The 15,584-nt window shown below is 39.4% G+C and overlaps 1 protein-coding gene across 1 annotated transcript in view; it reads left to right on the top strand.

Moving 5' to 3' along the window:
- Positions 1 to 4,617: 4,617 nt before the first annotated feature.
- loxhd1b (lipoxygenase homology PLAT domains 1b) overlaps positions 4,618 to 15,584 on the top strand; it is a gene marked incomplete at its 5' end in the record, with an annotated part of 66,382 nt that continues 55,415 nt past the window's right edge. The window contains 7 exons of the mRNA XM_081349827.1: positions 4,618 to 4,903; positions 6,474 to 6,588; positions 6,749 to 6,760; positions 8,337 to 8,417; positions 9,502 to 9,686; positions 10,675 to 10,773; positions 11,416 to 11,567. Coding sequence (XP_081205953.1) covers positions 4,618 to 4,903; positions 6,474 to 6,588; positions 6,749 to 6,760; positions 8,337 to 8,417; positions 9,502 to 9,686; positions 10,675 to 10,773; positions 11,416 to 11,567 — 930 coding nt within the window. The remainder of the gene's footprint in view (positions 4,904 to 6,473; positions 6,589 to 6,748; positions 6,761 to 8,336; positions 8,418 to 9,501; positions 9,687 to 10,674; positions 10,774 to 11,415; positions 11,568 to 15,584) is intronic.

Below are 15,584 nucleotides of genomic sequence, written 5' to 3'. Positions count from 1 at the left end.
TTTTGGTTTGTGAAGCTGCTCTGTGATTTGTTGTTTCTGGTCGTGATGTTTGTTCATGTTTGACGGGCCTTTTTCCCACTCAGTCTCATCGTTGTTTTAGGCTCAGACTATTAGATAACAGAGAAGACTTCTAATCGAATGTGATTGAGTTCAGTGTGAGAATCAGCAGACGTCTGACACACACACACACACACACACACACACCCAGCGCTTCAGGCCAGGAATCTGCCAACCTCCGTGTCCTTCTGATCCTTTAATAAACATTCTTTACACTCAGGATACGGATGTCGTTTACAGGCTTCATAACCCGTGAGATGAAACTGTTCCCATGAAATGTTTGCTAATTATACTTAATCTTTGTTTACAATCACACAGACCAAAACAAATATGACCGCTGCACTGTCCGGCTCTCCTGTGTTCATTAAAATACAGTAGATACAGTATTGATTACATGAGATTCACAAGGTTCCAAAAGAGGGTTTTCCATGGAACCACATGATGTCGATAAAGAACCTTTACTCTGAAGAGTTTAGTCAAGATCAGCTGTTTATCTGCTTTGGCCATTCTCGTTGGTGATTTCTGAACTGATCTCAAATCAGAAAGCAAAGAAAAACAATAACCATAATCAACATGTATTTTGTTAGATTTGATAAATGGTACTTTTTTTTTCCTTTTAAATTTGCACTATGTAACTTTTTCTTCAAGATTTAAAAGAATGTAAATAATGAGTAAATACATAATCAATTCTTGCAAAACGTGTTTTTGTCTTAGGTGTTTTATTGAACAGATAAACTCATATGCATCTCTCATTAAGGTTGTTGTGCTGGAGTTTATTCTCACGGAGCGTGTTTATTAAAGATACAGTAAAGTCTTCAGCTAGTCAGTTTGAGAAACTGGTTATATCTCTTAAACATATTAGTGAATGTTTTATGAGCAGCAGGATAATAATCTCTCTCTCTCTCTCTCATATTCATCGGCAGAGCCGAAGCACAACCAAAACAATGTTCTTCCGCAGAAATGCAGTTTTGTTTTTTTTAAAGCTGCTCTAAGCGATGTTGGGTGACGTCACTTCTTGTTGACGTTCAAAGTATTGTCAAACAAAACAGAGGCTAGCTCGACCCTCCCTCCTCCTCATCCCGGCCCCTCCCCTCCCCTCCCTCCCGTGCTTCCTGAAACAGTCATGAACGAGTTGAAGGCTTTTCCGTAAATTCGGGACTATGCGCGTTCCTTCTCCTTTTCCCTCTTCTTTGCTATTTGTTCATCGGAGCGTCGTCTCTTTGGTCGCGTGTCGGCCATATCAAAATTCAAGAGAATATAATTCTAACGTTAGTCGTTGTCTAGGACATCTCTCCTCTAGCTAACTTCCCTCTTTATGCCCCCCCTCCCCCCTCCCTCCCTCCCTCCCCCCCCCCCCTCCTCCCGCCTTCACGTGCACGGGCACTAACCCCCCCACCCCCAAATCATTCTTGTCGGTGATTGGCTGGAACACTGTTTGTTATGCTTCGTGGTCCAGGCTGGGCCAGTTTGTTTTTGTTGTCGTTTGTGGAGGCTGGGCTGTCTACAGAGACCGCGTGTCTTTACAGTGTGTTCAGGGGACAGGCAGCGAGCGGATAGAGAGGAGAAGCTGGATGATGTGACAAAAAATGTTTCGGCCTAAAAAACGCGTGACATCACTTAGAGCACCTTTAAGGCTAGAGGATTCATAGATTACATGTAGCCTGTCTTTATAAGTATGAAAAAGGATTATCATTTGTCTGTGTTCTGGTTGATGTTCTGCTGGTCAAGTTTTTGATGCAATTGAACTATTAAAATATAATGTTGAAATGCATTGAAGTCACACTAATCATTAGTTGTTGTTGTTTTACTCCTTTACGCATGTCAGTAAAAACGGACAGAATGAGTGTCCAGAACATCTAACATTTCATGAATAAATCAATAAGCAAATAATTAAAACGTGTTTTCTGTTTTTCACCTTTATAAAAAGTTTATCCTTATAATGATTCTGATACTCTGTGTTTAATTTTAAAGTCTCTTTGGATGATAAAGAGTCTTATTATCCTGTAAATAATCAGGAGTGTAAATGGGAAAAGTTGAAGAGCAACTGAAGATGAAGATGCTGCTGTTTATCATTTATTTGAGGATCTTTTCTTTAGTTTCACATGTCGCAGAACAAAAGCCTCATGTACCAGAGAACCAAAGCCAGAGTTAGTGCGCTTCAAATGAATAGTTTGTAAGATATGAAAGTCTAAACAAACTATCTTGAGCAGTTTTACCTGTTCGAGTGTCTCCATCATCTGGCCGCAAACCAGCATTGCTAGAATCAATTAAATAATTAAAACGTTTTTCTGCTTTACATCTTTATCTGAACGTCCTGCACTCACTCACGCATAAACTGAGAAACTCTTTCTTTCTGCTGTCTTTAGAGACCGGAAGTGATGTCACGAGCGGAGGGGAAACAAACGTCAGTAATTATTATCGTTTACTTTGGGACTATCTCTGACTCATGTAACAAGAAGGCTTTAAAAACAATTGAAATATGTAAATCTTTTAATCTTTTCCTTTAATATGTAATTTTTTTTTCTGATTAATTATACCCCTGTCTCTTTTTGTTTTGTTTTGTTTTGTTTATTCGTTTTATATTGTGACTGTTTATATAATGTTTTCAATTAAAAAAAAAAAAAAAAGTAATTATTATCGTATTATCAGTAAGTAATTTTGATGAATTCTGTGATGCTGGTTTATAGGCCTATCTCTAAAACAATCACCCTGTTCAATCAAATTGCGCAGATGAGATCAACTTTTAATTGATCCTAACAACTTCAGCTCTTTATTTCCATTTTATTAATGTTCTTATTGTTGTGTAAATAAGTTGGTAAAGCTAGTCTGAGCTTGAGTATTATTTCGTACCATCAATATAGTATTTCTTTATTTATTAATATTTTTTATTCGTTTTTATATTTTCTGTTTTCATATTATTTTTAATTTAATGTTTAGTAATGTCGTCGTTGTTGTGTTGTGTTGTGTTGTGTGTGTGTGTGTGTGTGTGTGTGTGTGTGTGTGTGTGTGTGTGTGTGTGTTTAAAGGCTTTAGTTTTTTTTATATTTTAGCTTCAGTTCTAAACTACTTTAATTATTAATTACTTTAATTTCAGTAATTATTATTATTAGTTTTTTTATATGTCCATTTAGTGTCTATTATTTTGATTTCAGTTTCAGTTTAGTTATTTTCAGCTTATTCAACTTTAAACTTAAATTAGAAACGGGGGCTTGGCAACTAACTAAAATAACATGTTTTTGAATATTGTTAGATGTGCAACACTTTCCAATAAGGTTCAATAGTTAACATAACTTAACATGAACTAAGAATGAACAATACTCCTACAGCATTTATTAATCTTGGTTAATTTTAATTTCAACATTTACTAATACATTATCAAAATCAAAGGTTGTATTTGTTAACATTAGTTAATGCACTGTGAACTAACATGAGCAAACAATGAACAGCTGTATTTTTATCAACTAACATTAACAAAGATGAATAAACACTGTAACAAATTAATTGCTCATTGTTCATGTTAGTTACTAAAGGCATTAAGAGAAGATGAGACCGTATACGAAGTGCAAAAAGCATTATCTTGCGTTACAGATGAACTTCACACTGTTATTGAACAGCATTGAATCAACATTGAACTCCTTCACGGCAGAATTGAATTTCTCATATTTGATGAAATTTGCATTATTGAATCTGTTTATTGCTGTGAAGCTGCTTTGTAATAATATTTATTTTAGCCCTTTTTTCTGATTCTTCTTTATTTTGCTAAAGCATATAATAGCCTAACTATAATGTGAGAATTGAACTCGCTTCATAATTGATGTAGTATTTGAGTTTATCACCGGCTATTACATGGCAGAACAACATAGTGAACACAAACATGACCTAATGTTAACTAGTGAACCTTGTTGAACCTTATGAACTAATGAACCTTATTGTAAAGTGTTACCGTTAGATGTATGACTGAGCAGTTTGAGTGACAGCTCATGTTTGATTGTTTACTCTCCCCTCAGTCACATGATGATGTTGTGTCATGTTTAATGAGGTCGGCTGTCATCAGAGAAAGGGAAAAGCCCCATCGACTCGAGATCTTCACCTGGCAGATCCACCGATCATCACAGGTCACACTCGTCCTCTTTCACAGTCAACAGTTAAAGTTACACTGTAGTAAATAAATTAAAGATGCCCTCGAAGGAGAAAAAAACACGGCAGGCACAAGAAACCGAAGAAGAGGGGGAGAACGATGACGGAGAGGAGAAGAAATCAAAGTCGAGAAGGAAAGGTAAGATCAGCGGTCCAGATTGTGCCACTAAGAAGAAACAGAAACACGCTGAGGACACAGAACCGGTCAGCGATGCATCCGAGGTGAGGAAGAGCCGCAAAGAGCCAGAAAAGAAGAAGAAGAAGAAGAAGAAGAAGAAAAGCTCTAAATCAAAGGATGAGGAGGTGAAGAGCAGCAGCGAGGAAGATGAAGATGAACACGAGTCGAAGAACAAACGCAAGAACCTTCCGGATGTCGTTCAAGTGACCAAAGACAGAAAGGAGAAGAACCCTGTCGAGGGCATCATGGGATCCAAAGACAAGAAGTCCAAAGATGAGGGGGGGAAGAAGAAGAAGAAGAAAGAAGAAACGGACCCAGAAGAGGAGGAGGACGACGAAGACTCCCAGAAGAAGAAGAAGAAGAAGAAGAGCAAGAAGGGAAGCGGCGAGAGCGACGACGAGGGCAAGAAGGGGAAAGGCAAGAAGAAGAAATCCAAAAACGTTGATTATGTGGAGATCTACGAGAACGAGCTGAGGAACTATGAGCCTGAGAAAGTGGAGAACTATGAGGACGAGTACCACAAGAAGAAAGGTAAGACGAGTCAAACATTATTAAACATCGTGTTTTCTGCTCGTAACGTAGTGTGGTGTACTGTTCAACTAATGAAAAGATATGTTCTGACATTCCCATTAAGTCTGAAATGTTTTAATGTTTGAAGAATGATCAAATGGAACGTTTCCATGGCGTTCACATAACCAGGAAAACCATTTAAAACATTTTAACTGAATGGGAACACTGGAAATGTTCTTTTTGTTAGCTAAGGAGATTTCAATGATATTTTGACCACTGAACATGCACTCCTTATAATGCTGCGATTCATATTCTGTAGAGATGCACGATATATCGGCCAACATATCGGTATCGGCCGATATACGTTTGTTTTTGAGTATTATCGTCCCGATAAGAAAAAGTGGCCGATATATTAAAGCCGATAAATAATGTATTATTTCCTTCAGCTGAGACTCTTCAGATGCGCACTGTTCAACATGATGGTTATGAATTGCTTGAAATATGATTGGAATCACTTCAAAAAAGGAAAATACAGTGAAATGCAACATGTGTCATATCGGCTACATAAAATTATAATGAGAACATTATAATTGTGTGTTTGGGACATGACTTTTAATAGTGAGACAAGAAGTCTTTGTCTTTTTGACTTTTCAAGAAGTTTTTGTAATCAGGCTCTCAAAAAAAAAAAAAAAATTGGATTTAGATTTATCGGCCAATATATCGGTTATCGGCTTTCAACTATATAGATTTATTGGTTGTCGATATCGGCCAAAATTTGGATCTAGATTTATCTGCCAAGATATCGGTTATTGGCTTTCAAATATAAAGATTTATTGGTTATTGGTATCGGCCAAAATTTGGATTTACATTTATCTGTCAATATATTGGTTATCAGCTTTCAAATATAAAGATTTATTGGTTATCTGTATCTACCAAAATTTGGATCTAGATTTATCTGCCAAGATATCGGTTATTGGCTTTCAAATATAAAGATTTATTGGTTATCGGTATCGGCCAAAATTTGAATTTAGATTTATTGCCTCTTATATATCGGTTATCGGCTTTCAAATATAAACATTTATCGGTTATTGGTATCGGCCAAAATTTGGATTTAAATTTATCTGTCAATATATCAGTTATTGACTTTCAAATATAAAGATTTATCGGTATCGAACAAAGTTTGGATTTAGATTTATCGACCAATATATCGGTTATCTGCTTTCAAATATAAAGATTTATTGGTTATCTGTATCTACCAAAATTTGAATTTAGATTTATCGGCCATTATATCGGTTATTGGATTTCAAATATAAAGATTTATCAGTTGTCGATATCGGCCAAAATTTGGATCTAGATTTATCGGCCATTATATCGGTTATCGGCTCTCAAATATAAAGAATTATCGGTTATCGGCCACAATCTTCATATTGGTGCATCCCTAGTTTTAATATGGGTTATCATGGCTTGATTTGACCGTAGTCACTGTTCATCAGGGCGTTTCACACTGTTATTCACTCAAGTGTGAATATCCTCCTCATTAATAATGCACTGGATCTCTTACTCATTCTTTCTGTGCTCAATCGAATGACAGTGTATGAGGTGGTGACCATCACTGGAGACGTTAATGGCGCAGGTACAGACGCCAATGTGTTTGTCACGCTGTTCGGGGAATATGGCATCACTCCCAAACTGCACCTGGCCAGCAAGTGAGTCAACACTACTGACCTGAAACTTGATTCATAATCATCTCTGTTAATAATAAATGAAATGCCTGGTAGCCGCAGCCTCGTTGTTTGCTCTTGTATTTAAAGTTATTTTTTCTGATGAAATGTAACACCGTCACTCTGTCTTTCCCTGAATCCACAGCACAGAGAAGAGGTATTTGAGTCGCTGCCGTTGTGACCTTTACTCTGAACTTGTGCACATGATATTCTAGAACCTTTCATCAAGGACCAATATTTCCGATTCGACAGCAGAAAAGGCTTATCAGGAGGTCTATTGCTCCTCATAATGAAGGGCTACAATATGCATGTGCTGTACATCATCACTATGATGGACTCGTGTGGATCAGATTGTGGAAATGTATAGCATTGTGCTGTAGAGACCAAACACCACAGCACTTTACTATTCTGTTTCCAGACACACATCATTCAAACTGATAATCTAGCTGGACTCACACTGCAAATATGATGTTCTTACTCTGTATTTTTGCCTTGTTTTACAGTGCAAATATCGAAACATTCTTAAATCAAGATACACATTTACTCGAGAAGCTTTAAGTCTTGTTTTCTGAACAATGTATCAAAATATGGTGCTTATTTTTGACCAAAACATTTAGATTTTTTTACATTTTTTACTTCATCGGAATGGCACAAGACTTGGTAGAGGTTTTGGCACTTGCTTTGTGAATGCACAAAAAAATCATGGATTCAAACAGGTTAAAATGTGCGCATTGGAAACGAATGGAAGATGAATTTCCTCTAGTGGAAGCGTTTGGAACTGCAGCCGAACTACATCTCACTGAAAGCTCATTTTTTTAGATAAAGTTTGGAACAAATTTATGGCTTTAATTTTCTCACAGTTTTAGAGTAAAATTTGTTTTGGAAAATATATATTTCCAAAGCACTCAATATTAATGATAGTTTAAGTTGGAATTTTCGTTTTCACTTCTATGCTCAAAAAGTGAATAAAAGGGTTATAACTACTGCATAAATATAATTGATAAAATTCCCTAAAAATATGAAATATGAAATAAAAAAACATTATCGAACTAAAAAATAGTCACTGAAATAATAATAATAATAATAAATTGGCCATTTTTGACCGCCACACGAAGAACAACAGGGTTTAAAAAGAACAAATATCTGCCAATGGAGTCAGAAATATAATGTTTTCCATTTGATAATTTATAATTTTCTGACTCCACTGTTTTAAGCACAAACTCACTTCATTTTGATACATTTTTCAGTCTTAATATCTTCAGTCATTTTGCTTCTCCAGTAAATATATCTTGATTTAAGAATGTTTAGATATTATACAGAAATAGTAAGCACGACAACATTTCTTTGCAGTTTATGTCACATGAAATACATAATTAGCCAAAGCTCATTTACTGAATATGTGTGTTTACAATATGTCCCATCAGCAAATACATGATATATTGGGTGCTAGATATCATCTATTTTCTGAAATGTATCGTGACTCTGTAAGTTTACTAAAGACATTTAATATATGAAGCATTTGTGAGTTTCAAACACTGTTTTTACACGGTGTGCATTTATTCAGTGCACAACCACTTGATGCTTACGATGGACAAGATTGTTCTTCTTCAATAATTTAGATTTACACCATTGTATCATAAAACATTATTAGTGTATTATTATGGTTTCATATTAACACCTTATTTACAAGAAATGAAATGTTCGGTTATTGTTTGCATTGATATTTATTACAGGAATCGAACTGCTTTTGAAAAAAACAAAACCGACGTCTTCCGGATAAAAACACACAATGTCGGACCTTTGAAGAAAATTAGGTAAGTTGATCAGTTTTACTGTAATTTGAGGTCAGCAATAACTGCATTTATTATTGAAGATAAATATGAATCCAATAATAAATGCTAAATGTAAATAAATAATCCAATAATAAATACCAAATGTTTTGTACATTACTAGTCCAAAGTTTGGACAGACTTCAGTGAATTCATTTCTCCTGATCTTAAAAGCCTTTGATCTAAAGCCTTCTGCTTAAATACGTGAAATTAATGTTGTAGATAAATATTAATTGTGCCTTCACTTTAAAAGTGACTCTGCCTTTTCCAGCACAAATATCTAAACATTCTTAAATCAAGAAACATTTACTGGAGAAGAGAAATGACTGAAGATATTAAGACGGAGTCAATGGAGTCAGAAAAATAATCTTAATTCAAAGGGAAAACAAGATTATTTTTCTGACTCAATTGTCAGATATTTGTTCTTGTTTTAAACACAAACTCTCTTCATTTTGATGCATTTTCTCATTAAACGAGACTTAATATTAGGGATGCACGATATATCGGCCACCATATCGGTATTAGCCGATATATGTTCGGTTATAACGTTATCGTTATCGGCCCGATAAGTAAATGTGGCCGGTATATTAAAGCCGATAAATAATGTATTATTTCCTTCAGCTGAGACTCTTCAGATGCGCACTGTTCAACATGAGGGTTTTGAATTGCTTGAAATATGATTGAATCACTTCAAAAAAGTAAAATACAGTTCAGTGCAACGTGTCATATCGGCTACATAAGATTATTATGAGAACATTATAATTGTGTGCTTATGGCTTTTAATGGTGAGACTTTTGTTTTTGTAATCATGCTCTCAGAAATTATAAAAAAAAAATTGGATTTAGATTTATCGGCCAATATATATCGGTTATCGGCTTTCAAATATAAAGAATTATTTGTTATCGGTATCAGCCAAAATTTTCATATTGGTGCATCCCTACTTAATATCTTCAGTCATTTTGCTTCTTCTCCTGCAAATATATATTGATTTATTTTTTACAGGAAAAAGTAAGAACACAATTAAAACAGTGTGGTGTTGATTGTCAGTCCGTTCTGTGCCGTTATTCAGGATTGAACATGATAACACGGGCCTGAACGCCAGCTGGTATCTGGACCGGGTCGTGGTCACAGACATGAACCGGCCACACTTACGCTTCTACTTCGCCTGTAACAACTGGCTGAGCCGGGCCGAGGGCGACGGGCTGTTCGTGCGAGACCTCCTGGGCAGCCCCGACCCCATGGACATGCCCAAATGTGAGGCGAGACCTCTTACATCACACTTCAGGATGCCTTTAGTTTCAAACTAACTCAAATCTTTACAAAACCAAATAACAGGAACAGAACGCTTTTCTTACTTAGTATTTTTGTCTTGTTTCCAGTCCAAATATTAAAAAAATCTTAAATCAAGATGCATTTACTTCAGTAGTAAAATACCATAAGATATTATGTCCTGTTTTCTGGGGAAATAAATCAAAATTAAGAGAGTTTTTGCTTAAAACAAGCTAAATGATCTGCAAATGGGGTCAGAAAAATAATATTGTTTCTGTTTGAATTAACATTATTTTTCTGACCCGATTGGCAGATCATTTAGCTTTTTTAAGCAAAAACTCTCTTAATTTTGATTATTCCCCCTGGAAAACAAAACATATCTAATGTCATTTTACTCATCTTGTAAATGCTTCTTGATTTAAGAATTTTTTTATATTTGGACTGGAAGCAAGACTAATACTAAGTAAGAAAAGCATTTTTGCAGTGAGCCTAGAACAGAGATGAGACAGACTGAAACACACAGAGATCAGGGAAACTGGACACAGCTGGGACAAATGAACTCAGAACACAGTAATTAACAAGACAACAGGCGATGGGGATTAAATCAGTGAAACACATAAACCGGCTGTCACAGGCAAACATGATCACAATCACTAAACATGACTCTTATATCAACGCTGTGAAATGAACTCTACACTGCAAAAATGCTTTTCTTACTTAGTATTTTTGTCTTGTTTCCAGTCCAAATATCTAATCAATTCTCAAATCAAGATGCATTTACTAATAAAAACAATAAAAAAAAAAAGATATTATGTCTCCATTTTTCTGGGGAAATCAATCAAAATTAAGAGTTTTTGCTTAAAAAAAGCAAACTACAGAATTTGTAGATATTTAGACTGGAAACAAGACAAAAATACTAAGTAAAAAAGTAGAGTGAGTTTCATAAAGTGTCTTTATTGTGCTTTTTTTGCAGATAATAAATATGTTGTGAGTGTGTTCACGTCTGATGTGAAAGGCAGCGGGACGGATGCTGATGTTTTCCTCAATATTTTTGGTGAAAATGGAGACACAGGTAAGAGGAAACTGGGATGTAGTTGGACAGTTTCTATGTCATTAAAAGTGAATCTCAACAGGCGTAAACAATATGTAAATAAAGAAATACAAAAGAAAAAATAATTTTTATATACATTACCAGTTAAAAGTTGGGAATAATTATGTTTCTGAAAGAGTCTCACCAAGGCTGCATTTATTTGATCAAAAATACAGTGTAATTTATTCCTGTGATCAAAGCTGAATGTTCAGCATCATTACTCCAGTCTTCAGTGTCACATGATCCTTCAGAAATCACTCTAATATGATGATTTGATGCGCAAGACACATTTATGATTATTATTATATTTTTGCGGAAACTGTGAGATATAAAAAATTTTCAGGATTCTTTGACGAATAGAAAGTAAAAAAAAACAGCATTTATTTTAAACAGAATCTTTTGTAACATTATAAATGTATTTACTGTCACTTTTGATCAATTTAATGCGTCCTTGCTGAATAAAAGTATTCATTATTTTTATTTAAATATCTATACTTTCCTTACTTTTGAATTGTTGTGTCTCATGGTTTCCTCACTAATTCCCTTCGTCTCTAGACTAAGCGAAACTTTATCTGTGATGTAATATTCGGTTGCATTATTATCTGGTGTTCATATTTCCCGAAGGTGAGAGAAGACTCGACTCCAATGATAAGAACAACTTTGAGAGAGGAACCGAGGACAAGTTTACCATCGATGCTCCGAACCTGGGCCGAGTGAGGAAGATCACCATCGGACACAACAACAAGGGCTCCTCGGCTGGATGGTTCGTGGAGAAGGTCAAATCTCAGCAAAAGCATTTAGAATATAATACGGCCGTTTGCTGTGATAAACTCGCACACACACACAGGGCTGAGAACTCACACACATCCCATGATTTGATTCTGATTCCGATTCGACTCAGTATCGATTCATTTGAATATATATCTGATACAGTGTGTCAATATCTCTCAAGGAAAAAATCTCAACTAATGGTTAAAATTAACTGATTTGTATACAAACATTTCAATTGCATATAAGACGGTGTTTTAATTACAATTGTTTTTACTATAATTCATTTTTGGAAATATAACCTGTTTTCATGATTTATTCAAACATTAAAAGAACAGGTTAAGTCAAATAAATGAATGTGTAATAGAGTGCATATATGAATCAAACGCTCCTCTAGAGTTATTTCTAGCTGACTGGAGTTTATGGACACTGATGTCTTTTCTGAGGTAATGTGACGTTTTATTGACCTCTTTCTGCGGTTGAAACACTGATTGATGGATTATAGGAGACATGATTGAGTTCAGGAAGTTGTTCTGTATCTTTCCTCATTCCTTCTGATGTTCATGTTTATTTGCTGCTGTAATTAGTAGTAAAGAGGAAGAGATGATCGGTTCTTCTGTCACACACATTAAACACACATTTATTCACTCAATTTAGTAATAAAACTATGAAAGTGTCAGGATACAGACCAGGAGACAGAGGTAAGTGAATCAAACACAGCTTTATTTACAGATGATCAGAGTGCGAGGTGAGTATTCACTCAATTTAAGTGCAGAAGTCGTGAAGGAAACTCGTTGTGGGGTGAAAAGCAGGTAAGCACTTTCACTTTGGATCAGTTGACGTCAGGCAATCTCAGTTCAGTAATCTTTGTCTCTTCTCTTTCAGATGCAGATCGGCAATCAGACAAACTCAGTTGAAACACTGGAAACTCAAAGGAACACAGGATCTCAGGCAGCATGGACTCAGACAGGATTTCTGAAGACAGCACAACAATGACATAAAGGTGAGTGTTTCAGGTAAGTATACATTACAGCTTGAAGTCTGGATGTGTCAGAGGAAACGGAGACAACGGATTATGGTCTGTTCCTGTTGGAGGCTTGACCCAGACTGAAATCACAGGGAATGTTTTATGCGTTGACTGATGAGGTTAATGATTGGGAACAGGTGCGGGTGATTAATGATCCTGAGAGTGAGTGCAGGTGTGCTAGAGGGAATCTTGAGTAATGTAGTGCAGAAACCAACGGTAACCGTGACAGTACCCCCCCCTCTCCGAAGGCGCGTCCTCGCGCCGTATAACATCCAAAGGGGTGGGAGGGTGGGCATCCTAGATTCCAGGACGGTCCAGGCGGAGCAGGCTGGTCAGGGGACCAGGGCGGAGCAGGCTGTGGGCGTGGCCAGGGCGGAGCTGTCGGACCCTCGGGTGTCCAGGGCGGAGCTGTCGGACCCTCGGGAGTACAGGGCAGAGGTGACCCTTCGGGTGGCCATGGCGGTGAGGACCCTTCGGGTGGCCATGGTGGTGAGGACCCTTCGGGTGGCCATGGTGGTGAGGACCCTTCGGGTGGCCATGGTGGTGAGGACCCTTCGGGTGGCCATGGTGGTGAGGACCCTTCGGGTGGCCATGGTGGAGATATTTCTTCAGGTGGCCATGGTGGAGATATTTCTTCAGGTGGCCATGGTGGAGATATTTTTTCAGGTTGCCATGGTGACACTGGGAACCTTGTCGTAAAGACCTCCGCGGTCCCCCTAGCAGGTATACTGCGCCCCCCCAAAATTTTAATGGAGAACTTGTCAGGTTTTGATACATGGCTAGATGAGGCAGGGGGAGAAAGCAGCTCTAGGCTGGATAGGACCAGCGACGAAGGCAGCTCGGGGCTGTGCAGGATCAGCGGCGAAGAGGGCTTTAAGCTGGGTGAGACCAGCGGCGAAGAAAGAGCTTTTGGGAAGACTGGCACTGGCTCTTGCTCGTAGGCTGGCTCTGGCTCTGGCTCTTGCTTGAAGACTGGCTCTTGCTCCGGAACTGGACTCGGAACTGGACTCGGCTCATCTGGGCCGACAACTGGCTCTGGCTCTTGCTCGAGGACTGGCTCTGGCTCTTGCTCGAGGACTGGCTCTGGCTCTTGCTCGAGGACTGGCTCTGGCTCTTGCTCGAGGACTGGCTCTGGCTCTTGCTCGAGGACTGGCTCTGGCTCTTGCTCGAGGACTGGCTCTGGCTCTTGCTCGAGGACTGGCTCTGGCTCTTGCTCGAGGACTGGCTCTGGCTCTTGCTCGAGGACTGGACTCGGAACTGGACTCGGAACTTCTGGGCCGACGGCTGGCTCTTGCTCCGGAACTGGACTCGGAACTGGACTCGGAACTGGACTCGGAACTGGACTCGGAACTGGACTCGGAACTGGACTCGGAACTGGACTCGGAACTGGACTCGGAACTGGACTCGGAACTGGACTCGGAACTGGACTCGGCTCATCTGGGCCGACAACTGGCTCTGGCTCTTGCTCGAGGACTGGCTCTGGCTCTTGCTCGAGGACTGGCTCTGGCTCTTGCTCGAGGACTGGCTCTGGCTCTTGCTCGAGGACTGGCTCTGGCTCTTGCTCGAGGACTGGCTCTGGCTCTTGCTCGAGGACTGGCTCTGGCTCTTGCTCGAGGACTGGCTCTGGCTCTTGCTCGAGGACTGGACTCGGAACTGGACTCGGAACTGGACTCGGAACTGGACTCGGAACTGGACTCGGAACTGGACTCGGAACTGGACTCGGAACTGGACTCGGAACTGGACTCGGAACTGGACTCGGAACTGGACTCGGAACTGGACTCGGAACTGGACTCGGAACTGGACTCGGAACTGGACTCGGAACTGGACTCGGAACTGGACTCGGAACTGGACTCGGAACTGGACTCGGAACTGGACTCGGAACTGGACTCGGAACTGGACTCGGCTCATCTGGGCCGACAACTGGCTCTGGGGGCATGACGCTCTCAGTCTCGGCGGGCATGACGCTCTCAGTCTCGGCTGGACTGGCGTGAAGCGCAGGCTCGGCTGGACTGGCGTGAAGCGCAGGCTCGGCTGGACTGGCGTGAAGTGCAGGCTTGACTGGGCAGAGGACTGGTTTGGTGGATTTGGTGAAACGTAGAGCAGATCTGCGAGCTCCCCGGACTGACATTAAAGCGGGGTCAAATAACTTGGACGTCAGATCAGCACTGTTTGAAACCAGCTTTCGTGACCTAGGCCAGGTGATCTCCGCTATGGGTCCGGAGCGGTGAAGGACCGTTACCTTTTCGGGCAGGTTTGGGCTGACTGGATGCCTGGGTTTTGTTGCGTTGATGAGGGAAGCAGATTGGACGTGGAGATCAGACTGGATGTCTTCCACAGTGAGTGATGAACCACACACCCACAGCGTGCGGTCAATGAGTTTGATGAGAGGTAGTTCGAGATCATCCAGCAGCAGCATCTGGGCGAGTGGATCATTCAATCCGGTCCAGAACTCCTGTTGAAGGAATTCCTCATCCCAGTTCCCAGCCTGGTAAAGGTTAAGGTAAACTTTAGCAAATTCCTCCAAAGTTCTACCATTCTGGTCAAACATAGTGAATTCATTGGTATTCGCGGAAGCGCGGTCTGCGGGCTGTGTTGGATCCATTGCAGTACGGTCAAGCCTTCTGTCAGGATACAGACCAGGAGACAGAGGTAAGTGAATCAAACACAGCTTTATTTACAGATGATCAGAGTGCGAGGTGAGTATTCACTCAATTTAAGTGCAGAAGTCGTGAAGGAAACTCGTTGTGGGGTGAAAAGCAGGTAAGCACTTTCACTTTGGATCAGTTGACGTCAGGCAATCTCAGTTCAGTAATCTTTGTCTCTTCTCTTTCAGATGCAGATCGGCAATCAGACAAACTCAGTTGAAACACTGGAAACTCAAAGGAACACAGGATCTCAGGCAGCATGGACTCAGACAGGATTTCTGAAGACAGCACAACAATGACATAAAGGTGAGTGTTTCAGGTAAGTATACATTACAGCTTGAAGTCTGGATGTG

This window comes from Scardinius erythrophthalmus (genome assembly GCF_964197995.2).
Source record: "Scardinius erythrophthalmus genome assembly, chromosome: 20".
Lineage (NCBI taxonomy): Eukaryota > Metazoa > Chordata > Actinopteri > Cypriniformes > Leuciscidae > Scardinius > Scardinius erythrophthalmus.
Note: the sequence above shows the minus strand (reverse complement) of the source record. Positions and strands in the feature narration are given on the sequence as shown.